The sequence below is a fragment of the Ammospiza caudacuta genome, chromosome 2 (genome assembly GCF_027887145.1).
Source record: "Ammospiza caudacuta isolate bAmmCau1 chromosome 2, bAmmCau1.pri, whole genome shotgun sequence".
In the NCBI taxonomy this organism is placed as follows: Eukaryota; Metazoa; Chordata; class Aves; order Passeriformes; family Passerellidae; genus Ammospiza; species Ammospiza caudacuta.
In genome coordinates, this window is record NC_080594.1 from 117,764,974 (window position 1) to 117,792,213 (window position 27,240).

At 41.8% G+C, this 27,240-nt stretch overlaps 1 protein-coding gene across 2 annotated transcripts in view; it reads left to right on the forward strand.

Moving 5' to 3' along the window:
- The window catches only part of DSCAM (DS cell adhesion molecule), a 403,090-nt gene that overhangs the window by 214,327 nt on the left and 161,523 nt on the right, over positions 1 to 27,240 (forward strand). For both annotated transcript variants that reach the window (XM_058825080.1, XM_058825079.1), the window contains exons 5-8: positions 6,092 to 6,367; positions 9,994 to 10,290; positions 11,090 to 11,365; positions 25,445 to 25,723. In XM_058825080.1, coding sequence (XP_058681063.1) covers positions 6,092 to 6,367; positions 9,994 to 10,290; positions 11,090 to 11,365; positions 25,445 to 25,723 — 1,128 coding nt within the window. The remainder of the gene's footprint in view (positions 1 to 6,091; positions 6,368 to 9,993; positions 10,291 to 11,089; positions 11,366 to 25,444; positions 25,724 to 27,240) is intronic.

The following is a 27,240-nucleotide window of genomic DNA, read 5'->3' on the forward strand; positions in this document are numbered from 1 at the left end:
ATCCCCCTACAACTTTTAAAGGCAGGTGGAAATTGAAAGTAGATAATATTTTACTAAGCAATAAGTGACCCTAAGGGATGGATACTGGGGGACAGACATTTAACAATTTAGGACAGCATGTGGAGTAACACTTGGGGGCGGACCCCTGGCCTCTGGCTAATCACTCGACCACCTGGACCAAAGCTTCTAGATGGAGGGGATGGGATGCTGAGTGATTGACAGAGAGCCAGGGTAGGGATTTGGGGATGATCTCAGCAAAGGAAAGGGTTTACACAGGTAAAGGGAGGAGGGTACAATCTGGGGTAAACCATTTGGGAAAAATACGGGGATACAAAAACAAAACTATTACAAAGAATTGGAAAGTATAAAAATACACTACAATAAGGGGGATTAAGGGAGAGAAAAACATAGAGAAAGAGAGAGAGAGGAGAGAGAGAGAGGGGAATATAGCTACCAAACATAGAAACAAAGTCCTTTGGTCCGGTCCAGCTGAGGATCCACCTGTTACATCGGGGAGATCTTGAAAACTCCAGCTAACTCAGAGGTTTTTATTATGATAACTCTATTGAAAATTGCGAGTGGGGGGAACAGACACAATAAAGAATAGATGTAACAGGTAGTCCATGTTCTCAGCAGTAAGCGAGAGCCATTGTCTTCTTGGTCCAGCCATCAGGTAGTGCTTGGCAAAATCTCACTTAGGTCAGCTCACCTCCCCCACGCACCTCCCACGGTTTGGGGGTTTCAGTCTCAGTCCTTGGGAGGAGAGGGAGCTTTTCCACATAGGGGTTTCATGTCTCAGTCCTCTAGGGAGAGGCTTCTCCCATCTCAGTCCATCCGTCACAGTGGTTGTAAAACAGATGAGGGGTCTTCTGTGGGGACCACCAAAAGCTAACTCAGGAAAAGTCCAGTCCAATCCTGGGGAAATTCCTATTGTTGGCTATTGTTACATATCCTCCATGTGATAAATTATAGAGCTACACTGGAAATTGCATCCATTTGCATTTCTGATCGCTCAATTGGCCAACTAACTCATCTCCGCAGAGCCTGCTTTGTGTCGTTCCACAACTTTGACGACTTTAATCATTGCTAGGATAAATTAAGGAAACAGAAAGTACAGCAAGGTAAGATAACAACACGATACTGATGCCTAAACAGTTTTGCTTTTACGAATTTTTCATATATTTTTAGCTCTGAAGAATATTATCACAGAGTTATGTAGCTCCTGGTATTTTTAGAAGAGCGGGTGCTGGCAAAGTGCCCCTTTCTCCTTTCACTGGGTTCAGTGTTGCATACACACACTGAACACACTTGTGAACAATAGCTTAGCAAGCCAGAAGCTCTGTTCAGGCCTCAGGATCTTGGCAAGCAACCGTCTCCAACAAGACCAGGATTTCAAACTTGGTCTTTTTTTGGTGGTCCCAATTTCTGTACTTTTCATGATGATCCTGAGGCAGTTGAGAGAAACTTTGGACAGAGACACAGGGAGAGCATGGGCCAGTCCCTGCCTGGGACAGGTTTTTGGCAGTGGGCAGCTGTTGGAATGCTAGACTAGATGCTGAGAATTTTAAACTTTGTGTGCTGAAAGGCACAGACTCACAAGAGAGCACTACATGTGACCTGAGACTGTAGAGAAGACTTCCAAAACTGATTGATAGCACTGGGATTACAGGTGTACAGTTAAATAGAAGTGTGTGATATCACAGGGTAGAAAACTTAGAGCTTGAGGTTCTAGAATATAAAAATAAATATGAAGCAAGATAAAAGTTTTAAAGCAGAGGCAAGTTGTTCCTCTTCACCTTCTTCTTCAGGGGTTTAAGTGATGTTTGTAATTGGACAGAAAAGTCTGCATTGCGGGCTTTGAAGGATTGGTTATTGGGTTGAAAGGGAAAATAATCTAAGTGTCGTTTCTTAATGACATAATTTAGTCTTAAAAGACCCTGTAAGAAGAGATAGTTAGCCATTTTGTGCCTTGCTAATGAAAAGCTGCAGAACTCATGGTTGTGAGGCTGTTACACTGATAGGAAATAATAAACACCTGAGTCCAAACATGAAATACCATCTCAAGTGCCTTCAATCCCAACCTCAACAGAGGTAGAAAATAAATACGAAAAACCCCACAGACAACAGCTTTTATTGAGGTGGCCAATGTTATGAGTAGATGCTCAAGTTTAGATTAGTCCCTGGTTTCTGCCCAGGCCCCTGGCAGGAGGCAGGAACTTTATTGAAGTGGCCAGTACCACAAAATCCACTGTCATTCACAAATTCTTTAATAATGGCTGATTTGGTCTATTATAGAACAAATTACCCATTTAATAGATATAAAAATAACAGACATGGGACTTAAAACAGATTTTTTACTCCACTGGAATAAGGACAGAAGAGACTACTAGTAAATAAATCCAGCATGAGGGTAAAGGTACCATTAATTCTACAGCTAGCAAAGAAATTATTTAACTTAGAAAGCAATGTTTCTTACCAACCAATTTGTGATGGAGCACACATCAAAATCCTTTCCCTCAATTCCCAGGAAAATAACCATGGAATCTCTGTCCAAACTCCAGGGAGAAGTCCTGTATGTTTATCAGGATGTGTGTATGGGACATTTCTGCCTCTGTGAAAATTCATGTGTCTTTTATAGTCTTTGTAAAACAGTGTCTCACTCAAGAATATTTATTTTTCTTTTATCTTTTCCCACATCTTCTCTCCAGACTAAGATGTTGATTCCTAGCTGGGGCCTGAGCCCTTTTGGTGCCAGAGATGATCCCTTTGGGCCTTTCACCTGCCTGGGTTATCTCTTCATTTCTGCACCAACCATTTGTGGTAGAGAGGGGGAGAACATGTCCACCCACAGCCAGCACCCTAAAACCTACTCTTACTCACAAGTCCTTCATAATGACCACTCAGGTCTACTACAACATGAATTATTTAGAATAGACACCACAAGGAAAATAGACACAAGACTTTAAACAGATTTAATTACCACACAGGCTAACACAAAAAGAACTACTAGTAGAGAAAAACACAGTGTACTATAATAAAGGTACTAGCTATAGCTAAACTAGCTATAGCTAGTTTAGTTATCTGAACTATAAAGAAATAGTTTAGATTAGAAGCCAGTGTCTTTTTCCAGTGAATGATAGTGATGTGCAGAAGTCTCCTAATTTCTCTCAGTCCCAGGGAAGTGTCTCAATACCAACATCTCAGCATCAATGAGATCTCTCCACACACTCAGGAAGAGTTTTCTGATTTTATGAAAATTGTAGTGGTCTCAGAATGGCAAAAGTAGTTGTTTGTTGGTCACTTATTTCTGCTTATCCTTTCCCATGCATTCAAAGCAGGATGTTTATTTCTGCCTAAGGGTGTTTTCAGCCAAGATAATTCATCACAAGACAAACCATTCAGGCCTAGTTTAGATTTGGGGAAGTAGATAAGTCTTTTGCTGTGCCAGGGGGTGAAAGGTCCTGTCACAGTGGATTGTTGGTGTTGTTGCCTGATATCTAAAGAGAAAAACCCTTGCAACAATGCTGAAATGGTAAAATAAAAACCAGACCTTGATTGGAAGCTTCCAGGTGTCCCAATGGTCATGGGCACAGCCAGTACTGGATCTCTACAATTTTATAAGTTCAACAAATAAGTATTCTTAACAAATATTGTTCAATTAAAGAGCAGTTGGTTAGGTAATTTTTGGAGTAGGTCCAGGGCTTATTTGCCTCACTTCTTGTTATTTCTTCTCAGATTCTGGTTGTGAAACAAAATGTTCTTCTTGTAGGTCCTCTACTTAAAAATAGGACTAAACAGTATTTCAGGAACGTGTTAGAATGTTAGGTTATTGTTCTAAAATTTGAGAAAAAGGGTGGGAAAAATACCAGGAGCTACATAACTCTGTGATAATATTCTTCAGAACTAAAAATATATGAAAAATTCGTAAAAGCAAAACTGTTTAGGCATCAGTATCGTGTTGTTATCTTACCTTGCTGTACTTTCTGTTTCCTTAATTTATCCTAGCAATGATTAAAGTCCTCAAAGTTGTGGAACGACACAAAGCAGGCTCTGTGGAGATGAGTTAGTTGGCCAATTGAGCGATCAGAAGTGCAAATGGATGCAATTTCCAGTGTAGCTCTATAATTTATCACATGGAGGATATGTAATTTAGAAGTATGAATTGGGTGCTGGAAAAGAAATTGCAAATGTTCTCATAAATAAAGCTGCCAAACTCTCATTGCCATGACTCATGGTGCTCAGTAATGTTGAATACTCATACTTCCCCTCAGTCGAGTATTCATGTGTGAATATTCTGAATGTTTCACAAATTCTACAAAGATAATTATTACTTCAGGAGCACCACACTGGAAAATTGTTATGCTACTACTGTAGAAAAAACCCACAAAATTGTTCCCTGTAATAGAAATAATGCTCTGTGAACTAACATTTCCACCTAGACAGCATGACTAGCAAACTGAAAAGGGAGAAGTTTGTCAGCAGTTCAGGCCATGAAAATATCCTCACAAATAATTGCACATAATATTTTTGGGCAAAATAAAACCAAGGTGGAAAATCTGCCATTCTCAAGTTATAGCTGAAGAGCTTTGGTTCTAAAAATATTCATCAAAATACTCATAAAAAATGAGTTGAATTCCATCTGCCTTGTATGATGCAAAGTCAAAACTTGCAGAGACGTGATGTAATTGTACTGCTGATGATACCCAAAGCATCCCCAGTGCCTGGTGATGTGTTTTTCCTAATGACACTGCACTCAGACACTGGAAATTCACTGGATCAGGCTGGCAGGAAGTAAAAGCTGGGCAAAGAAATTTCACCCCCTCTGCAATGGAGGATGTGGCTCTCTTGCATCATTATGGCTCTGGGATATTAGTCACACTTGAGTGTGACTATTTTGTTTAATGGATTGTTGCCAGTTTTTAGCTTTTGTAGTGTTTTTATAGGAAATAGAGATATTCAGTGACTTTCAACATGCATCTGAGCACAGATCAATTAATGTTTTGGACCTTTGTCTGTAATCCAGAATGTCTGAGGCCACTGTGTGTTTTTCTCCAGGACTCTGTTCCTGATTAACCCCTATGGATTTATTCCAACTTTAATGTTATAAAATATTTAATAAAGTGAACAAGTAACTTTTCTTTGTTAAGTGTGTTTATGCACATGTGTGTGTATGCAAGCTGCTAAAAGAAAAAATAGGATGGCCTGTATTTTGTGTCAGAGATAGCACCAGTGGTGATAGCAACCCCTTATCTTTATAACGAAGTCAAACCAATTTATACAAGGCACGAGATGAAATCTGTGTTCTGCAGTGATGATAAATCCTAGGTGGCAGGATAAAGATTGTTTTCCTCGCATTTACATTTATGACTTTTCTTCAGTACTGTTCATCCTCTTTTTTTGCCATGTAAAACTTGCATTCTCCTGTCCCACTATTTCTTTAGGCTGACTTGAAAATATTGTAATCCTCCCACATCAAAGCAGAAAATCTGGTGAGCCCACACACTAAAGAACTTCCATGTGGACATATCAAATGGATATCCGTGGGTGTACCTGCATTAACATCTTCCAGTCTTGAAAGCTAATCTTTTAATTGGCCTTTATTGCAGTTGTTCACATGAGAGAGTAGTTTGGGAAATGGTAAATTTGGCTCCTTTTGCCCAAAATTAAACCAGAAAATGAGTTTCAGGAATGCACTTAATGCACAAGATTCAAAGGTCGGCACTGAACTAATGTGAAATACCTCCTGCCCTCCCAAAACCTGTGCAGTGCCATGTTAAATGCCTCAGCACTAGTGGTGGTACTTGTAGGTCTGGTCCCACTGTTCACCTGGGCATGGGATTATGTGTTGAATTTGTTATCCCTGTAGACCTATTTTTTTTGTCATGGGTGTTGGTGGAAAAAATGTATTTTTTAGAGCAATACAGTTATCTGTTATTTATTGTTATTTATTTATTTGGTGTTTTCTTTTAAGAAGGGTATGGCTGTGATTTTTATTGTGAGAGTTGATTTGTTACTTGCACACAAATGCACATTTATACTGAATAATCTCTATTTCCCTTTCTCTCTCCCTTACTTCAACCCAAACCTCCAGAACCGCTAAAAGCCACCATCAGCCCGCGCAAGGTCAAAAGCAGCGTCGGCAGCCAAGTGTCCTTGTCCTGCAGCGTGACGGGGACCGAGGACCAGGAGCTGTCCTGGTACCGCAACGGGGAGATCATCAACCCTGGCAGCAACGTGCGCATCACCGGCGTCAACCGCGAGAACCTGATCATGGACGGCATGGCCAAGAGCGACGGCGGCGCCTACCAGTGCTTCGTGCGCAAGGACAAGATGTCAGCACAGGACTACGTCCAGGTGGTGCTGGAAGGTCAGTCTCCACCTGCCTAGCAAGTTTGGTTTTTAAAATTATGCACAAGTTGGCTTTGGTGATGTTGTTTTAGAATGGTGATGCCTTAAAGATCTAGAAATGAAGAAATGCGCTTTAGAGGCAATATTCGCAGAATTCCAGAATCACTGGGTTGGGAGAGACCTTAAAGATCATCGAGTCCAGCCCAGCCCCAACAGCTCAACTGAACCCTGGCCCCCAGTGCCACATCCAGGCTTTGTGAAACACACCCAGGCATGGGGACTCCACCACCTCCCTGGGCAGCCATTCCAGAACTTTATCACTCTTTCAGTGAAAACCTTTTCCCTGCTCTCCAACCTGTATTTCCCCTGGTGCAGCTCGAGGCTGTGTGCTCTGGGTGTGTCAGTGCTGCTGGAGCAAGAGCCCAGCCCCAGGTGAGCACAGGCACCTTTCAGGAGCTGTGCAGAGTGATGGGGGCAGCCCTGAGTCTCCTTTTCTCCAGGCTGAGCACCCCCAGCTCCCTCAGGGCTTCCTCACAGGGTTTGTGTTCCCAGCCCCTCTCCAGCCTCTTCGGCTCCTCTGGATGTGCTCAAGCATCTCAACATCCTTCCTAAACTGAGGGGCCCAGACCTGGACACAGTATTGATATAAGAAGTAATCTATAATAAAAATAGGAAAGCAATAGGACCTGGTCTTTAATTGGAGGACTCCAGGGGCAGATATGGAAAAATACCAACCCCACATAGGGTGAACACAGTTTTGCAAGTTTAGCAAATCAGCATAATTGAAAGGAATTCTCAATTAGAACCTCGAGTAATGAAGTAATTCTCCCCCCTGGTTCCACCTCTTCTGGAGGCCCTTTTTCTTCAGCTACTGGCTGTACTTTGTTTATGAGGAAGTGTCTTGGGAGGGTAGCTTATCCTAGGCTCCCAGGAAAAAGCAAGATGGCATTGGGGCCTTTGGGAATGTGTTTTGTCTTTCTGTCTGTCATGGTAGGAAAAGTACTGAAGATAGTTGGGAACTGTGTAACCATACAATAATGGTCTACTCTAATTCAAGAGTTATTAATATATATTAAGAATATATACAAGTAAAAATCATTTTGGCACCAGTGGAGTTTATGAAAAAAGAAGGTAATTATGAAATGTCCATGGGGTTTATTGTGCCCTACTCATAAGAGAATGGAAAAATCAATTTGAAAAAAAAAGAAAATCCTTCCCAAGCAGATCTCTGTTAAAAATCCAAACATTGCTTTTCTGGTTGGGTGTATTGGCTGAGGGCTTGGAGATCATCTTAAATAACTGATACCATGTTCTACATGATAATGAAGGGAGGAAAGTCATCAATTTGCATAGAGGCATCTCTCTAATGAGGCTGTGGTGCAGGCATGGCATGGACACTATTTTTAGAGTCTCTGTAGAAGAAGAAGAGATTACCTGCCTGGACCGAGTTACCTCAGCAACCATCTCCCGTGACTAGGAAAGCCTAAAGAGCATATTGATAATCTATCATGGTGTCTGGAGAGTGCAGGTTATCAGACAGCAACAGCAGGGAAGATTTCAAAGACACTCAGGTCTCACTGTGAAAATAATGTCTGCTTTCATCTCAAAAAAAAGCCTGTCACTTGAATTAAAAAAAGGGGGGGAAAAAGAGGAGGAGGGGTGGCAGAGGTACATAGTGTGCACGCTCACAGATTTATTGGCCCTGTGTCAGCTCCCTTACAGGATAAAAAGTTGTTTTGTTTTTTTTTTTTGTGTCTCTGCTATTCTGTTTTTTGAGGGGTGACAGTATCCAAAGGAAAGGGAGAGAGTCAGGAATGAAAATAAATAAAAAAATTAGAAACTGTCACATAACCAATGGGACAGAAATGAAAGAGAGAGGGGGCAGAGGAAAATAAAATGAAATCAGATAAAATCAAATGCTCTTCCAGAGATGCTGAGGCCTTTCAACATTCTGAGAATGCCAGTGCTTATCTTTTTACCATGTGGCAAGCAAGGGAATTTTGCAGCCCTGTTTTTAAAGTAATATTTTCAAAGGAAAACAAACACACACTGCATGACCACAGAAAGGACTTCCAAACTAATACCAGGGTGTCAGCACTCCTAAATGTTACCCCACTGAACTCTCTGGAGAGGTGGGTATTTAACCCTGCTCCCTGCTTACAAAGTTTCTGTGCCCACCCATTTTCTTTATTCATTTCCCTGTTACAGGCTGAGCATTTTGGGAGACAGTTCGCAAGATAAAGTGTTTGAATGCTCTCATTCAGAGAAATATTTATCTGTAGCACAAAATGACCACTGAAAGAAATTGGCATCATTGCTGTTACAGGCAATCTCCATTCAGAAAAGCTTAATTTAACACTTTCCTAAATGGGGCACTCCATGTCAGGACTAAACTGCTGTGTGAAACCAACCTATGCAAGTTGTGCCTGGCTCTTGGCAGCAGGATTCATCCTAAACTTCCCAAGGAGCTAAAATCTGCCAGGAGACTCTCCAAATGTGTTGAGGTTTTGCTGTATGTCTTTTATAATGAACTCCATATGGTTTTAAAACTTGTCTGCGGGAACACAGGAGTTTGTAGAGATCCCTGATCCTATTCAAGTGTTTTTCATACAGCAGAGCCACTACCAGATTTCTCAGAAGATGTAAAAAACACTTGCCATAAGCAAAGGGTCATTTAAGTGCTCTACTGGCAGAATTTATTTCCCTCTCTCAATAATTAGGGTTACATCCTGGAAAATCATTGCTTGTGTTGCTTCTAAGAAAGATCATGGCTCATGGGATGCACTCCAGTGTCGCAGTCATATTTTCTGGAAAAATCTCTTTGCCCCAGATTTTCTCCTGGGAAGCTGGAAAGCCTCAGAGAAAAATAACAATAATTATCTGATTTCCTTTTCCTGAAACTCAGCTGTTTGGACTTAAAACAATGAACAATTCTTTGCACGGTTTTTTTGCATTTTCTATATTGTAAGCCTTGTTTTAGTGATATGATAGAAGTTCTACAGGTAAAGAATCTCCTTGACCATTCCACCTCAGCACTTGACTGAAGTTTTGATTGGCAACGGATAAACCTCTTGAGATGTGTTTGTTCTCTCTTCTGCAAGGGGCCAGCAGAAGAATTAAAAATGCAGTCTTTTTTTTTATTTTAATTATATAAAAAAGGGTGAAATGTCACTGTCGTATTTTCTGGAAAAATCTCTTTGCCCAGGATTTTCTCCTGGGAAGCTGAGAAGCCTCAGAGAAAAATGAAACCAATAATTATCTGATTTGCTTCTCCTGTGTTTTGCTGCTTTGGAATGTGTTTGGAGATTGTTTACCAACAGGTGATTATTTCATTGGTGAATTGTTTTGACTTAATGGCCAAGTGGGGCCAGGCTGTGTCAAGGCTCTGAAGAGAGAGTCACAAGTTTTCATTAGTATCTTTTAGCCTTCTGTGTGTATCCTTTTTTCTATTCTTTAGTATAGTTTAGTATAGTATTCTTTAACATAATATAGTATCATAAAATAATAAATTAGCCTTCTAAGAAGATGGAGTCAGATTCATTCCTTCCTGCCACAGGGCACCCCACAAATACAACACTCCAGAGTAGAGGGGACAAGCTTTACACCACGTAAGCACTCTTTTGCTGCTTTTCTCTCCCTCTGCAGACGGAACTCCCAAAATCATCTCTGCCTTCAGCGAGAAAGTGGTGAGCCCAGGAGAGCCAGTGTCCCTGATGTGCAACGTGAAGGGGACTCCCCTGCCCACCATCACCTGGACACTGGACGAGGACCCCATCGTGAAGGACGGCAGCCACAGGATCAGCCAGATCATCACCTCTGAGGGCAACGTGGTCAGTTACCTGAACATCTCCAACACCCAGGTCCGGGACGGGGGCGTTTATCGCTGCACTGCCAACAACTCTGCGGGAGTCGTCCTGTACCAGGCTCGAATAAACGTAAGAGGTGCTTGTCAAATCAGCTCCTCAAAAAAAACACACATAACTCATTGTAGTGGAGAAGAAGATTGTTGCATGTGATGAGATTTTGGAATGCCAAAAACCGACTTAATGGTTTTGTCCTCTTCTTTTCTCCCCCCTGCCTCTCCAGCCCCATCTAGAAAGTGTATGGTATAGTTAAATGTTGGAAGAACCCTTTGGCTTGTGTCCTTTAGTCTATTTTTCCTCTGCTCATCTCTACTAGTTCACAGTCTCTTTGCTTTAGTCCTGCTGTGCATGTTTTGTTTTCCTTCTCCTTTCTTCCTTTACCTGTCCAACATCCATTGTAATTATTCATGTGTGCAGAACTTTACCTTGAATTTCTGGCTCTACATGGCATAATACCCATCCTCATGGGTATATATATACTTTATATACATAGCATATAAAAAAGCTAATTGTTTCGGTGTTCTCATGTGTAACAGGAGTCTAGCTCCATATCAGTGTTAGTATTTCACATTAGTTAAATCACACTCAGCCTTTTAATTTGTAACACAGCAAAGATTTTATCAGGCAAGTGCTGGATAACACAAATATATACCCCCACATAATTAGCATGGATGCTGCAGGGTAAGGAAAAAGTAGAGCATACAAAGATTAGGAAAACTACTTAAGTAGCTCTTAAAAGTAAAAATCTGTCAAATGCTAAGAAGCACGGCGCGAGCCACGTCCATTAACATCTGTATATCCAGAAATAATTTCACCCATTCCCTCGAGCAAACGTGCCTTTAAATTGTCCTCAAGAGCTCCTTTCCTTGCCTTGGCAGGGCCAGCGAGCATCCGGCCCATGAAGAACATCACGGCCATCGCGGGGAGGGACACCTACATCCACTGCAGGGTCATCGGGTACCCCTACTACTCCATCAAGTGGTACAAGAACTCCAACCTGCTGCCCTTCAACCATCGCCAAGTGGCGTTCGAGAACAACGGCACGCTGAAGCTCTCGGACGTGCAGAAGGAGGTGGATGAGGGCGAGTACACCTGCAACGTCCTGGTCCAGCCCCAGCTGTCCACCAGCCAGAGCGTGCACGTGACAGTGAAAGGTGAGCACAGCTCGGTCTTGGGTTTCATGTTGCTGAAATGGCTCCCGAGGTATTAAAGAGTCTTTTTTCCCAGCTCCACAACCAAAGAAGTCAAGATTCCTCAGCTCTGGTTTTCAAGGTTGTTTATTTGCTCTTACCTAATACATTCTTTCTCTGACCTGTGGAGGTCTGTCCAGCACGTTGGGTTCAGGCACACTGAACACCCTTGGGGTGGTGTGATCTTTTCATACTAAGAACTACGTGTACTTTATTTATAATAATTTTCCAATACCTATCACCTATGTTAGACAGTCTGTCTCTACCCTAAACCAATCCAGAAGTGTCACCATCACAGCAGAAAATGGACGACAAGAAGAAGAAGAAAGACAGGACACGCCCAGACTCCACGCCCAGATTGCCTCCTGAACTCCCATTCTAAATCCCAAAAATTCTACTTTTTCACCCTGTGATAAATTCACTATCATTCTACTCAAACTCTTGTGGCTTGTAACTCTTCACACAAAGTTGGTAATTGTTTCCATGGGTTAAAATCAAAGGCACAGGTGTTTTCCACTCCGTGCCAAGGTCTCTGAGCTCCTTGAAAGGGTCTAGAGCCCTCCAGGGCAGTCAGAGGAATGTCCTGGGTTCTGAGAGCTGGGAAAAGCAGAGCCTGGCTAATTGCTGGGTCGTTGGTGGAATTGCACACGTAGGATTGTCCTGGCATGCGGAAAACGAGCTGTTTGAGGAGGTTAATCCAGATTTGTGTTTATATTTAATGATGACACAGAGCTAATCAGTCATTGTGTCTTGTTCTCTCCTGACTTTTACCCTCCTTGGCACAGTTGGTCCTTGTTCTTGTTGTTGCCTCTGCGTGGGGGCCTTGCATCTCAAGTTTGCTATGAACACTTTTTGCTACAACTAAATCAGGAAATTAATGGTTTGTCACACACATTTCACTGGTGACTGTTTCTCTACTGGACAACAAAGTTCCAATTTTCATTAGCCAGTGACTTTCTGGCTTTTAAAACATGAGATGAGAATTTTAATGTCTGTACTTTTGTCACTAAGCAGAGACAGGAACTAAAAGCATTAACCTTGCTTTCCTCTTAAGTGACTATCTGAGCGCTCTTCATGCTTAGAAAGATAACACTGTAAATAAATTTGACTTGAAATTCTAATAGGATGCTTCAAATCTAGTCAAATAGTCCAAAACAAGGATGTTCAGATGGCCCTGAAAGACTTCAGAAAGAGATTGAGAATAGGAATTTTTTACCATTGTGTCCTGACTGTTCTGACATTGGCAATGTTCAGACCTATTCATGAGGACACAAAAGACAGAAAACCTGATTGCAGTAGCTCCTAGTTTTGAGCAATGGGGCCACTAAATACTGCACTTCATGTGAGCCTGTAGGAAGAACTGGAGTATAATTTCGCTATTCCTGAAGTTATTAGAAGCTTTTCCTGGATTGGTTTTTTGGAGGTTTTTTTTGGAGCCAGAGGAGAGGAAGGAAGAGAGGTTGAATCTTGTATCCATTCTCAGATAAAATGCAGAGAGCAGTAAGGTAAAATGACTTTGTTACGGACATCTGATCTCAACTTCCTTCTGCTCTGTTAGTTTTGGCTTTAGCACTCTGGAGTGATGCAATTGCTATTTTTTTCCCAAGGGTTTAGGGGATTAGCTTTAAACCACGAGCAATTTGGACTCTGAAAGGCATGACATCTCCCACACCTGAGACCATCAGGGGCACTGGTCACAAGCTGTGGCATGAAAAGCCAACATCATCTTTTGTTTTCATGTGTGTTGTGCTTTGCTTGACATTACAATGATATAACAGATCTGCTGATAGGGTTTAGGAACTGAATGACAAATCAATCACTGTGTTGCTGCTGCACTAAGAGGCCACCATGGAAATTCTGGTGGGGAAAAGCTGCCTCTTAAATGATGCCATTTTTCAAATGACTGTCAAAATTTATGTAGCCAGACAAAACAAATCCAGCAGTCACAGTCATTGAAATAGAAACAAAACCAGTCACTGAGAACACCAACTAGTATCTCAGGTGAAATATTGCTTTTTCTTCTATCAGGTTACAGTTTCCAACTTGACAATTCCTCCCCCAGAAAGCAGATTTCCAGCTCCAGCAATTTGGATTGAGCTGTAACTTTTGCCAATGATTTTACTTCCTTGATGGGGTTCTACCTCCCACTAGACCAGGTTGCTCCAAGCCTAGAAAAGACATTGTAATTTGAAAATAAGGTTAATAGCCTGGTTTCATCTAGAAAGCCCAAAATGTCACAGGTGAGGTTTTTAGGTCAGACCTGAACAGTTCTCAATGTTCTGCTGTTGTAGCTTGAGGTCAGCAGTGCCACAGCAGATTTTATCTAACATACTAGGGGGAGGCAAAAGTGGCCTGGTGCTTTAAAATATTATTAATGTGTGTGTGTGTTGCCTTTTCATTTTATAGATTCCAAACCTAATGGGTTGAATTTTTAAGCACTTCTATTTGATACCAAAAAATTACAAAATATGGTCCAGCTTGCATACTGGAGGTTAAAAGTACTCTGAAATACATTATAAGGGAAGTTAAAATCAATGCTCAAATATCCTTATTTACAGTTCAGCTTCTCCTACCATCAGTATAAATATTTTTTTCCAGAGAAAACAGAGGGAGAATTATTGTTCATCTTCAATACAAGTCCTTTGCTTTGCTCTCAGTTCTGCTACAAGCTTTGTGGGTGACCTCAAACCATTCACCTGAAGCGTGACTCACAATAGATGACACTGAATGAGCTGTTACTTAGTTGGGTTTTTTCCCTGTCCATATTCTGTTTTGAGGACATAATTATAAATTTCCTCATGAGTATATCATCTCTGTGGTATCAGAATGTTTCAGAAACAATGTGTTCATTTTCAAAAGCCACCTGGGTCACCAGGAAAAATGGCAATAAGGCACAAACTGAACTAAAAAATATCCACACATTTTTTGTATATTCAATTTCAGAAGCTTATGGGTTAATTTTTCCAGTTCACCTGCCTTTATGTAGCATTTATATGTTCAAAGCCCTGCTCCCATTGAAATGAAGTTGCTCCTGAGAGTTTTGTTTCCTCCTTCAGAGCAGTCACGTCACCCAGCTTAGCAACCCCCTGGGAAAGACAGATTTTAGTAATTTAATTAGCTTTATCTGACAGATCTGTGGCAAAGGTAAATGCAGAATTTGGCTCTACGGGCCAGCATTTATCTGCATTAGGCAAACAAATGGTTTTTAGAGTTGGCAGCTCTCTGCCACATTGACTTTCCACTTTCCAAATCCTCCAGCATGTGAAGCATCCTGGTTCTGGGCTGGGATGAAGACTTGCTTAAAGCAGCATTTAAATAAAAACATGCAACACCATGAGTGTGCTATCAAACACAAGAGTGCTGTCCACTCTGCAGGGTATTTTGACATTTGCAAACATCCAAATGAAAGTTAAATCATCCTTCAGAAATCATGATAAGGTCACAGATAGGAGAATAGGTAGGAGAACATTTCTTGACAATAATTTTAAATGAACTGTTGGCTTCCAGAGAACCTTAGAGGGGCTTTCAGAGCCTTGCTGTGCATGCTCCCACCTAGCAGGCTCTGGGAAAGCCAAAAACTTGGGAGCTGGGCACTTCTGTGGTATTTGGCCTTAGATCCTCTGCTTCTTTGCCCTGCTGATCAGAACAATCAATGAGACACCATGTGAAATCTCTTGTCCTATTTTTTAGGAATAACTGCTGCCCTCATCTGCATAGCCACATGTCATTGCTGTCCTGTCCTGTCATTCCTGCCCTGCTCTCTCCTCTCAGCTCTTGCCTTCCCCTTGTCTCTCCCAAAATCTGGATTTGGGAGGCAGCAGTGCCCTGAGCTGGCTGAGTGCATGAGCTGCCAGGAGAACGTGCAGGTTTCTGCTTGGCAGATTTAACTCCCATGGAACTATGCCTGAGTTCCAACAGGGCTTTTTGGAAATCAAGCCAACTTGGTTTTTTTGGGGTTTTTTTTGTATTTGGACAAATTATTTGGCCAGTTCTTATTTCTGACAGAAAGCCATGCAAACTACCCACCCTGTAATGCACAAGTAACAGAGGGAGACCACAACTGTACTTACATTCTTAATTTCTGTATTCCACACTTGCTGACCTTTGCAACTGTAATAAAACCTTTTCAGCACATGTTGCTTTGGCCTATGTTAGGTGTAATTTTATTTTTAGCTTTTTTTTGTTAAGTAAACTGAACCCCCTTTCCCTTGCCTCCTGCAAAGTGGGAACAGCAGTTACTGCCATCATCAGAAATAATTGAGATTAGCCTTGCTAAGGATACTGGCACATTCTTTGCCAAGAACAGAATTATTCTTAGCAGCCCCAGTTTTTTGCTCTGTGTTCAGCCCAGCTGTTGTGGTTTGCCAGAGGAGTTTGTACACATTTGCCAAAGGCAGAGAACTGCTGGAATCAGAGATCCTAAAGAGAAGAATATTCTGTAGAAGATGCAGACTTTCTGTTCACTCCTTCTCACAATGACCTGTCCTTCTCAGCTTTCTCCAGCTCTTCCTTTTCCAAGTCCTGGCTCTTCTCTGGGTTCCAAAATCAATCTGAACTCAAAGTGTTTATCATCTCAGCTCTCATTTCCACTCTGCCTTGTTCTCAACACTCAAAATGACCCTTTCCTATTGGATACCCCAACCTTTTTCCCATTCTCCAGTTCCAGTCCTCTCTGCCATCCTTCAGGTTCAAACACTGGAGTGACAAATCTGCCCCGATTTCTGAAATCTCACCTGACTGACCCAGACACTGAAAGGCAGTGCTGGGATGTGCTCAGGGCTGCTTGGACTCTGTCACTGCAAAATATCCTCTCCACATCTGATCCTGTGGGGGTTTTGTTTATTTATTGACTTGGTTTGGCTCAGAATGCAAAATTTGGGCACCATTATGGTGTCTTTTATAGGTACAGTAAAAACATCTGAGGCTGGTGCCATCACCTGAATTGGAAATCCACTGCTAAATCCATGAGGCAGGTGGGACTTCTCAGGTTTCACAATACCTTAGTTTTGGGGTTTTTTTCTGGTTTTATGGTAAATTGATATTTACCATGTCTCAGTTTTCCCACTCTCCCACCTTCTTCTTGGAAATGGCCAAAGAATTGTAGCTGAAACCTTCCAGCTGAAATGACTCAGCCTGAGGCAGACACCTGGCCTGGCAAACTGCTACCCAAACAAAAGTCAAACTTCAAGCAAATGAAAATAGTCTCATCATGGGAAGTGTTGGCAAACAAAGAAAGAAGTTATATTACCCACCCTATGTCTAATTTTCATATTTCCATTGGAAAAAAAAAAAACCACAATAAAGTTGAAGGATATTAAAATAATAATAGTAGCATCTCTTTTACAGCATTTTAGTAGATCTCAGAGCTTTTAAGAACAGGAGTGAGTTATTATCTCCATTTTTTTTATTATGCAATTTATAGTAATAGTTTTCCCAGCTCCAGTAAAAGCCATCAGTAGTAAGTGATGATTTTCTTGTCATCAGTCTCATGGGACACATTCTCATGTAAACAGCCTGCTGCTATTCACACTTCTCCAACAGGAATTAATTGAAAAAGAAGCCCCTGAGAGGGAAGGGTACAGCATCATTAAAATGAAAAGTGTGGTGTTCAAAAGGACTGTTTCTGATCTTGTTGAGCTTATGTATTTCATTGATTTAGAAAGGTTCTTGTATGTAAAGTGAGCACCTCACCTGTTGTGAACCACAAAAAGGAATTGTACCAGCCTTGTTTCATGTTAGAATACAAGCAAACCAAACAGGGGCTACTTCTAAATAGCTTCATGTTTGCAACTCTTTGAATAGATCCTCCTCATCTTTCCTAGGAAGTGTCTAGCTCTTTCTAATATCTGCAATTCTGTTTGTGAATTTGCATTGCAAATCAGTTCAGGAAGGGTTGGTTTAGATAGTGAAAAATATGCAGGCACAAGAGAGGAAAAAATCATCATTGGAAATCTTGCAGGATTCTTCAATCAATCTGCTAATCTGTGCATGCTTCAGCCTGGAATTGTGAATTATAGCAAGTGGGAGTTGAGCTTCATGCACAAATCTCAGATCTTATCTGTCCTACTGACTGACTTTGCCAATAGATTGAATCAGAAAAAAACCAACTTCTGGCCTTGACGTCTTTCAGATCTTTCTTTCATTATATCACTTTCTGCCCTTTTTCCACTCCCCCATGCTATATGGTTTTGGATGCCCTCAAACTTGTCACAACTTCCTTGGAAAGAAATGCTCAGACCCCTCAAAGTGACTGAAGTTGTCATGTACAGGAATCACAGCAGGGCCCTGTGGTCAGAGTGATGAGAATGCGCCATTGTGCAAAACATCCTGGAAAATGCACTTAGGAATTCTTCTCAGGTCCCATCATGGGCATGGGGAGTAGTTTTGGGGGACAAGCAGTGGCAGAGCCTGATTTAAGAGAATTTGCACTTTGATAGGGATGTCTCAAGTGTGTCTGACCTGTAGAAATTCCTGAAAATAAGAGTGGAACAGGCTGATATTCTTGACGGGTCTGTGTAAATTTTTTTTGCCATTCAGCATCTTAAAGTTAGCTTTGCACTAAAATTCCTGATTTACATTCTGTAAAGTCTCACAAGTATCATCTGGATGTTTCTTACTGTGCACCAATACATTTCTAATGAAACTCCTCTAATGACTTCACCCCTGACACTGCAGAAATGGTCACCCAAAAATGTCTGTTAAAGTTGTTTCACCACTATCCCAGTATTCATGACGAGGAATTAGTATGCACAAATCTAAAACTTTTCATTTAAATCTAAATCTAAACTCCCTGGATTTTATGTGTTCTATCTTTCTATGTGCACATTTTATATGTTCTATCTTTCAAATATAATTTATGTCTGTGTATGGATGTATTTATTTGGGAATTATACAACCAATGTGAAATGAGCCTTAACACTTCAATAAGTGGCTCAATTAAGGAGTTCAAGATGCTTTGTATACTATTTTTATCAAAAACTGGCCCTCTTCACTGTCTTACAGTGCAGATTTGTTTACTTAAGATTTTAAGGTGTTTTCTTGCTCTTTTTCTGTGTTTATTTTGTCAATTATCTTTTGGCTCTGGTGATTTAGTTGGACTTTTCACAGTGATACCTGAGGACAAAAATCACTTTAAATCAGGTAGGGGCTGAACAAGAGCAGTATCTCTGGAGCAGGTTCCAAAAGTGAGGCCTTTAATTAGGAAGTACTTCACCAATGAAGGGATCAGCTTGTTGCATGAAAATACTGCAGCTGCTGTCTTATCTTCACATCAAGGTTTTCTCTCTCACAAATAAATAAAGCAAATTCATCCCCTTGGGCAGGGAAGTGAGCTCCCCACCACCCCAGCTTTGCAGGGTGTTTCAGGATGATAAGGGCTTGCACTTTTCTCCTCACAAAGGAGGCTGAAAGGACAGGGTTCCACAGATGGATGAGACATGACTTAAAAGCACTTTTGGTTTCTACACAACATTTTAAATGCTCTCTCCTTTTGGAGAAGCTCCCACTGGAGCATCAGGGATCCTGTGAGTGTTGGATGGCAGGAAAGGGGAATAGGGACTGTGATGGCTGTGAAAACCTAAAAATTGCTTGCCCATGGTAGGGTTTGCACAGTGACAATTTTGGCTTTTTCACTCCCAGTGCACGAAATCTGGGGTCACACAGCTGCCCTAAGAGACTGCATAGGATGCATGAGACATGACTTAAAAGCACTTTTGGTTTCTACACAACATTTTAAATGGTCTCTCCTTTTGGAGAAGCTCCCACTGCAGCATCAGGGAGCCTCTGAGTCTTGGATGGCAGGAAAGGGGAACAGGGACTGGATAGCTGTGAAAACCTGAAAATTCCTAGCCCATGGTAGGGTCTGTGCAGAGACAAAATAATTTTGGTGTTTTCACTCCCAGTGCACGAAATCTGGGGTCACACAGCTGCCCTAAGAGAGTGCATAGGATGGATGAGACATGATTTCGATTCCCACACAACATTTTAAATTGTCTCATCTTTTGGAGAAGCTTCCACTGCAGCATCAGGGAGCCTGTGAGTTTTTGGATGGCAGGAAAGGGCAGGGGGGACTGGATAGCTGTGAAAACCTAAAAATTGCTAGCCCATGGTAGGGTCTGTGCAGAGACAAAATAATTTTGGCCTTTTCACTCCCAGTGCATGAAACATGGGGGCACACAGCTGCCCTAAGGGACTGCATAGGATGGATGAGACATGATTTTGATTCCCATACAACATTTTAAATGCTCTCTCCTTTTGGAGAAGCTCCCACTGCAGCATCAGGGATCCTGTGAGTGTTGGATGGCAGGAAAGGGGAATAGGGGCAGTGGGGACTGTGAAAATCTAAAAATTGCTAGCCCATGGTAGGGTTTCTGCAGAGGTAATTTTGGCTTTTTCACTCCCAGTGCATGAAATCTGGAGTCACACAGCTGCCCTAAGGGACTGCATAGCCTGGTGGCTGTGATTTTGCATCAGCCATAAATATTCATTGCCAAAAGTATTTCCTATTGCAGACACAGCCCCTGCAACAGTGATGTTGCAAGAAAAGCCATCAGGGAGCTGTTTATAATGATGAAGCAGGGGATGATTCTGGTTTTGCTGTGCAGAACACCATGTTCAGCTGGCTGCTGCAGGAGACAGGAGATCTGCAGGATGCTCTGTCTCAGTGAATCATCTCAGCAGCTCCTCCCAGCAAAACTCCCATGGAACGGAGGGCAAGAAATTAAGGATGTTCCTCTGCTAATGGAGAGCAGCGTGGAAGCCCTCCTTGCCCTCCTTTCCAGCAGTCCCCCAGAGGTACAGAAGACCTTGCTAGGGCACAAAAACATAATTTAAATCTTCCTGTATTAGCACTAATGAGGCTGGCCCATGCTCCTCTTCTTAAATAGACACTTAATTCAAGCTCTCATCTATAAAGCATTCCCAGGACACAGCACTTGGTGGCATGAAGCAGAGATTTCCACTCTTCTGCCTGTTGTGGGTAGAGAAAAATATCCCTTCCATGTACACAAGCACAAAAACTATTCTCTCTCTGGTTAAGATGGAACAACTTATACATAAAATAGCATAATTTCATCAAAAAATCAAATGTAAGCTCTGAAATATGGTCAAACTAAAGGTATGTATAGGGGAGTAAAGTATGGAAACACACACTGAAGTATTTTAAACAGATTTTAAATACATTTCTCTTACTGTAAATTTTCCCTGGAACAATTTATATACAAAACAGCATAATAGCTATATATATATATATATGTAACCAAAAAAATCAAATGCAAGCTCTGAAATTTTGTCAAGCTAAAGCTATGTATAAGGAAGTAAATTATATAAACACACATTGAAGTATTTTAAGCAGATTTTAAATACATCTGTCCTGCTGTAAATTTTGTCTCTCAAAGTACTATATACCCTTATTTTTTTAGTGCTGTTTGGCAATGGTACAGCTTTAGTGTGCAAAAAAGCCTCCTCATGCTGGTTAATGATATTATTTTCTTAATCATAATCATAATAATCATAATATTTTCTTCTATCAAGGGTATATCTCTATTTTTCACTGCAGATATTGATAGAGACAGAAAATGTTATATTTCAGAAATTATTTGCTGGATATCATCATAAATTTTTAATAAGTGATTTTTTTGGTGGTCATTTCCTTTTTCAAATGAGCAGAAAGAAAGTTTATCTCCTATGATAGCTCATAAAAAACCTTTTTTTGTCAATTTAAACTGGTGAATACCATAGCTGAAAAACATTCCTCAATACTTCAAAGTTTTTGCAAGACTATTTACTTGCTTCTAAGTACTGATTTTTAAATTACACACTGGCTTTTAAAATAAGCTCATCCTAAGGACTGCAAGCTGCTGCAGGTCGAATATACATTATATTTTATGAAGCAGAAATGTTGGTTTCCTCTGTATCTTAAAAACCTGAATACAAGGATAATGTGCTGCCTAAAAATATTTCAGCCAATTTCTGAAATACTCTGCAGGCTGCTACTTGTATTTTAGAGCTGGTAAATGCAGCCTTGCAAATCAATATTTTCGGAAAAACATTTCAATGTCACCTAATGATCTTTCTCCCTGTTTTCTTCATCAGGGAGATGGAGAGTGAAGAGGCACATTATTATCCTTGGGCAATATTTTGTCTGACTTTTGATATCATTTTGTCTGTGAAAGATTGGCTCAAATTTGTTACACACTCAGCATAAAATACAGAAGTAATTTGGCACCCTGTTGTGAATTTTAGTGCATTTTTCAGTAATGGTGTCTGAGGTGAAGAGAAGGGTTTGGGCAGAAAGTAAGGGGAGGACTTGGCACTTAGGAGGTATTTATACTTATCAAGGGGAAAATTTATGGCCAAACCTTTTGAAAGACACACAGTTAATTTCTCATTCCCATTCATATTATGAACTGCTTGTCAATAAATGCTAAGAGAATTTTTTTCTGCTGAGAAAAAAATCTGAGATATTTCATGTGAATGAGCCAGCTGGGCTAAGGTAATTCCAAGAGGCTGCAGGTATTTTGCCTCACTTTGTGACAGCAAAAGTCCCCAAGTGAACAAGGAGGTACTTTCCAGTGCTCAAAGTTCAAATAAACACAGTCATTTATACCAAGTTTCCTTTTTTCTTTTTTTTCTATGCCTCATCTACCAGGTTTTCAGAATGCCAAAAGACAGGTTTTAGCAATTAGAGAGATGGCAGACAGGAAAAGTGAGAAAAAGGGATGGCAGTGGCGCTTTTCCAAACCCAGACAGTGAGGCACTCTTGGGAAAGCCAGTGAAGGCCTGGAAGGATGAATTGTGTTTTCCTGTCCCTGATGTCACTTCTCTGTGGCACCTGAGCATGGTCACAACTTCCCCTCATCAAATGGCACCGTGGCTGTGCTGGAAACTGTGGAGTTAATACCAAACTTGTATTTGTCAACCTCCTGCACTGTGAGGAGAATCTGCACAACCATTTGAACATGGCTTTGAACAAGGCCTTAGTCCTCTGGGGGGCCTGGAGTCATGGAATTATAAATCACAGAATGGTTTGGGGTGGAAGGGACCTCAAAGCTCATCCAGAGCCACCCCTGCCATGGCAGGGACACCTTCCACTGTCCCAGGCTGCTCCAAGCCCCAGTGTCCCTCTGTCCCTCTGTCCTCTCAGGCTGGCACAGCTGGCATTGTTCACCTGCACAGGAGAAGCTTTGGGCTGAGCTCAGGGTGGCCTTACAGGGCCTGGAGGAGCCCCAGGAAAGCTGGAGAGAGACAATTGCCAGGGGATGCAGGGACAGCACACAGGGAATGGCTCCCACTGCCTGGCCTGGCCTGGCCTTGGGCACTGCCAGGGATCCAGGGGCAGCCACAGCTGCTCTGGGAATTCCATCCCAGCCCTGCCCACCCTGCCAGGGAACAATTCCTCATTCCCAAGATCCCACCCAGCCCTGCCCTCTGGCACTGGCAGCCATTCCCTGTGTGCTGTCCCTGCATCCCCTGGCAATTGTCTCTCTCCAGCTTTCCTGGGGCTCCTCCAGGCCCTGCAAGGCCACCCTGAGCTCAGCCCAAAGCTTCTCCTGTGCAGGTGAGCAATGCCAGCTGTGCCAGCCTTTCCTGCCAGCAGAGCTGCTCCATCCTCTGCCCATCCTGGAGCCTCCTCTGGGCTCTGCAGCAGCTCCAGCTCCTCCCTGCGCTGGGCCTGGAGGTGGGAAATCACCTGAGGGGACAGAGGGACAGAATCCCCTCCGTTGACTTTCTTGCCACGTTTGATGAACTTTCTTACTCCTAATGGAGGACCCAATATTTGGATCGAAGGAAATGCCTGGAGCTACTCAGTGGCCACCAACTTGTCCCTGCATCCCAGAAATAGGACACTGATAAAAGGAGGAAAAATGCTGCTGGGAAGTCCATGGGCACACACTGCAACCACTTGAGAGATTTTATTTTTTTTCTGCTTCAACTCTGGGGAAACCACAACCTTACAATTTATGAAGGGGAAAAGGACAAAAGAAATACAATTAGATAAAGCCACCAACTCCATTTCCTCCTGGAGTTCAAACATATCCATCACTATAAATGTTCTGCTCTGGGTATCCTTCCATCTTTCCTGTTGAAATGTAGTACAGATTAGGTGTAAGTGATCTCCCAGGCAATAGGAGATTGCACTTCTATATCTGAGGTGCATAACCTCTAGGAACCTTCTCTTTTGATAAATCAGGATTTGAGTACTGCTGGCAAAGTTGGTTGTGAAGCCCTTTCAGGAGTGATGGATAAAAACCTGTCTGAGATCAATGCCCTGGTTGTTTCAATGGTCCCCTGAGAAGGGCAGAAGATTTTGATTCTTTGATCCGGACAAGTATTTGCCTCTCAATTTACCAATTTTTTAGTAAATGTTCCAACCACAACCCAAAGAAAACATGGCAGCCCCATTATTTTTTCTATGTTTATTTAATGTGTCTGTTTCACTAGTTTTTATTAAAAACACCTTAAAACAAAATTATTTTAACAAGTAGAGTTCTTTACTTTGGTAGAAAATATGGTAATTTTTAAATGTTTTTTTGGTTCAGCTAGAGAATAATATGGTTTAAAAAAATAAGAAAAGCAAATTAAAAAAATATTTATTAGGCAGAATATGCTTAGATGGAATTAAATTCCAACTTGAACATTCATGTCTTGCACCATCCCTCTGATTAGAAATCAGTTTTACTGTAATTTGTTGTCCTACAAGTACTTCCCCTTCCTGCAATCTTAGTGAGAATTGTGACTTGAAAGATTAAGAAATAAGTGCTAGAGGCAGTTAGGGAAGCTCACACTCCTTGTCATCACACCCCAGAGCAAAGCTGGAGCCTCTTCCAGGTCTATTCCATGACCTTTAAGCAAGGCCCTTGGACCAGACATTGAAATCTGCTGAGCTCTTCCTGGCAATATCACTGCTGGCAGCCCTGGAGAGCCTCAAACTGGCAATGCTGTGACTTCTGGAAGAGCTGGCAGGGCTGTGACTCCTGGAAGAGCTGCCTGATCCTTTTTTAGGGGTCTGCCGGTGAAGGCAGGTGTCTCTACAAGCCAGGACTTCCCCTGCTTGTCATCTCTGCTTATGCACTAGATGGCCAAGAAATGAGAAGGTGTTTGCAAAAATGGGATTTTTCCTGCTAAACAATGCTTTGTGGCTGTCAGAGGTGTAGATTCTGCACATCCTGATGCCTTTTTATGGCTACCTGAAAACAGAGGCCAGACAAAATTAAGGTAATAAAAAGTGGCTATATTTATTGAAGGACCTTCAGGCACGTTTAGGGTAGATGAATACCAAATTTTACAAAATACCAAAAATCTCACAGTCTCTGAGACTGATGTTTATCTGAGCAATAAATTGTTCTTAGCCTGAAAATTGTCCCATTCCTTCATTAAAAGTGGTGACAGTACCCCATACCAAAATGAATGACAAGTCACGGGTTTTCACACTTTTATAAGTTTGGTCCATTTGCATATTGGAGGTTAATTTTTCAATTACATCTTCAGGTAATAAAGTCATTTACCCCAAGTTTGCTCCCCCCAACTCACTTTTTTCACATTTCTCAGGGCTTGAGACAGTGAGGTATCCTTGATCCCTAGAACCAGACAGGAATTGTTGTGTCTGACCAAACTGGGAAAGCAGTAGCTAGGACTGTATATGGAATTTAGAGCTATACTGTAAAGAATTTCAGGATTAAAAATATATGAAATATCAGAATATTTCTCAGGGCCTGAGACAGTGAGATGTCCTCGATCCCCAGGCCTGGAGAGGAATTGTGTTGTCTGACCAAAGTGGGAAAGCTGTAGCTATGACTGTATATGGAGTTTAGAGCTGCACACTAAAGAATTGCAGGATTAAAAAATATATTAAATATTAAAATACTGTATATTAAAATATATGAAATATTTAAAATAATAAATGAAAATATTAAAGATATAAAATATATTAAAAACAGAAAAGCTAAAACCCATCAATCCCACCCTGCACACATGCCCCATTATGTTATTTCCACAACCAAGGCCGTGGCTTCAACAGCCCTCTCTTTCCCTCTCTCCTTCCAGTCCCACCTTTCATCCAGCCGTTCGAGTTCCCTCGCTTCTCCATCGGGCAGAGGGTGTTCATCCCCTGCGTGGTGGTTTCGGGGGACCTGCCCATCACCATCACGTGGCAGAAGGACGGGCGGCCCATCCCCGCCAGCCTGGGCGTCACCATCGACAACATCGACTTCACCAGCTCCCTGAGGATCTCCAACCTGTCCCTGATGCACAACGGGAACTACACCTGCATAGCCAGGAACGATGCAGCAGCTGTGGAGCACCAAAGCCAATTAATCGTCAGAGGTGAGGAGGTGTAATTGCTTTGAAAGGCGCTAATTAAGTGGGATTCATCGGTATTGTGTGGTGGGATCTGTTTGATGGGTGTGGGGGTCCCAGTTGCTGGGGTACCAGCTGTGGGTTTCTCTGGGTCTGGATTGAAGGCACTTGAGATGGTGTTTCATGTTCACACTCAGGTTATTATTTCTGATCAGTAAAACAGTCTCACTGCTGTGAGTTCTGCAGCTTTTCATTACAGGCACAAAATGGCCAACAATCTCTTGTTCCAAGGACTTTTAAGACTAAACTATCCAATGAAGAACTGACACCTGGATTATTTCCCCTTTTAACCCAATAACTGATCCCAAAGAGCTGCAATGGGGACTTTTCTGCCCAATTACAAAATGCCACCCAAACCCATGGAGAAGAAGGAAGAAGCAGCATGAAGAAGAAACACAGGACAACACTCTGTGCCCTCCATCTTCCTTCCACCCACAACATACTAAAATTCCCAAACCTCAACCAAGTGATACACCTACACTACTCTATTTCACACTTTTGTGGGTTCTAGTTTATCTTGAAGTCTGGGAAACTTTCTCCATGAATGAGGGTCAGAGTCAGAGCTGCCCTGGGGGTCAGGGCACCCCAGAGCAGACAGAGAAATATTCCCTGTGCCCTGGGTTTCCACAGATGGGAAGTGTGAAACAGAGGGGTATGGGAATCAGAAATACAGAAACTTCCACAGACAAGGAAGGGTCTGATCTGCAGCCTTGGGAGAAGCGTGGCTTGATGTAAAAAATCAATACACAGATTTAAGCAGAAAAACCATAAAATTATGTTTCTATAGTTATAAGTAAGAATATGCCTTAAGTAAGTGAGATGCCTTAAGTAAGTGAGAAACTGTACTGATAAGATGGTGAAGGGTTTATAATGTAGGGGTGTGGTTGTACAGAATAAGCTGAGAGGTTAGAAATTGTAATAGATGCCAATGTGTGCATGTGAGACAGAAGCCAATTGGGCAAAAGTATCCACAGTGCAGCAGAGGTAAAGGTGATAGGTTAGAAAAACAAAATAAACCCTGTGGCAATTGTCCATTGGGTTAGAAAGCTCTATATTGCCTTGTAACAAAAAAAAATGTGACTACTCTTGAGCCAACTGCTTGCTCCTTTAAAATCTTACAGCCTCTGAGGCTGATGTTTATCTGAGCAATAAATTGTTCCTGGCCTGAAAATAGTCCCATCCCTTCATTAAAAGTGGTGACAATGATAGAGGGGAATATGGTAATCCCTCACTCTGTGACAGAGAGCACAGAGAGCAATGAGGCACAGAAAATAATGTGGATTTTCCTATCTAGAGTCTTGAAACTAATGAAAAACCCTGGAGTGTTTGGGGTGGGTAGGGGAGCTGCAGGAGTGATTTCCTGGGAAATTTTATCATCGGGATAAAGCCTTTGAAACTATATAAAATTATTTTCTGCTATTGTTTTAGTCTGATTATACCCATTTTTTGTTTAGACCACTCTCTCCTACATTATGTCAGCAAAA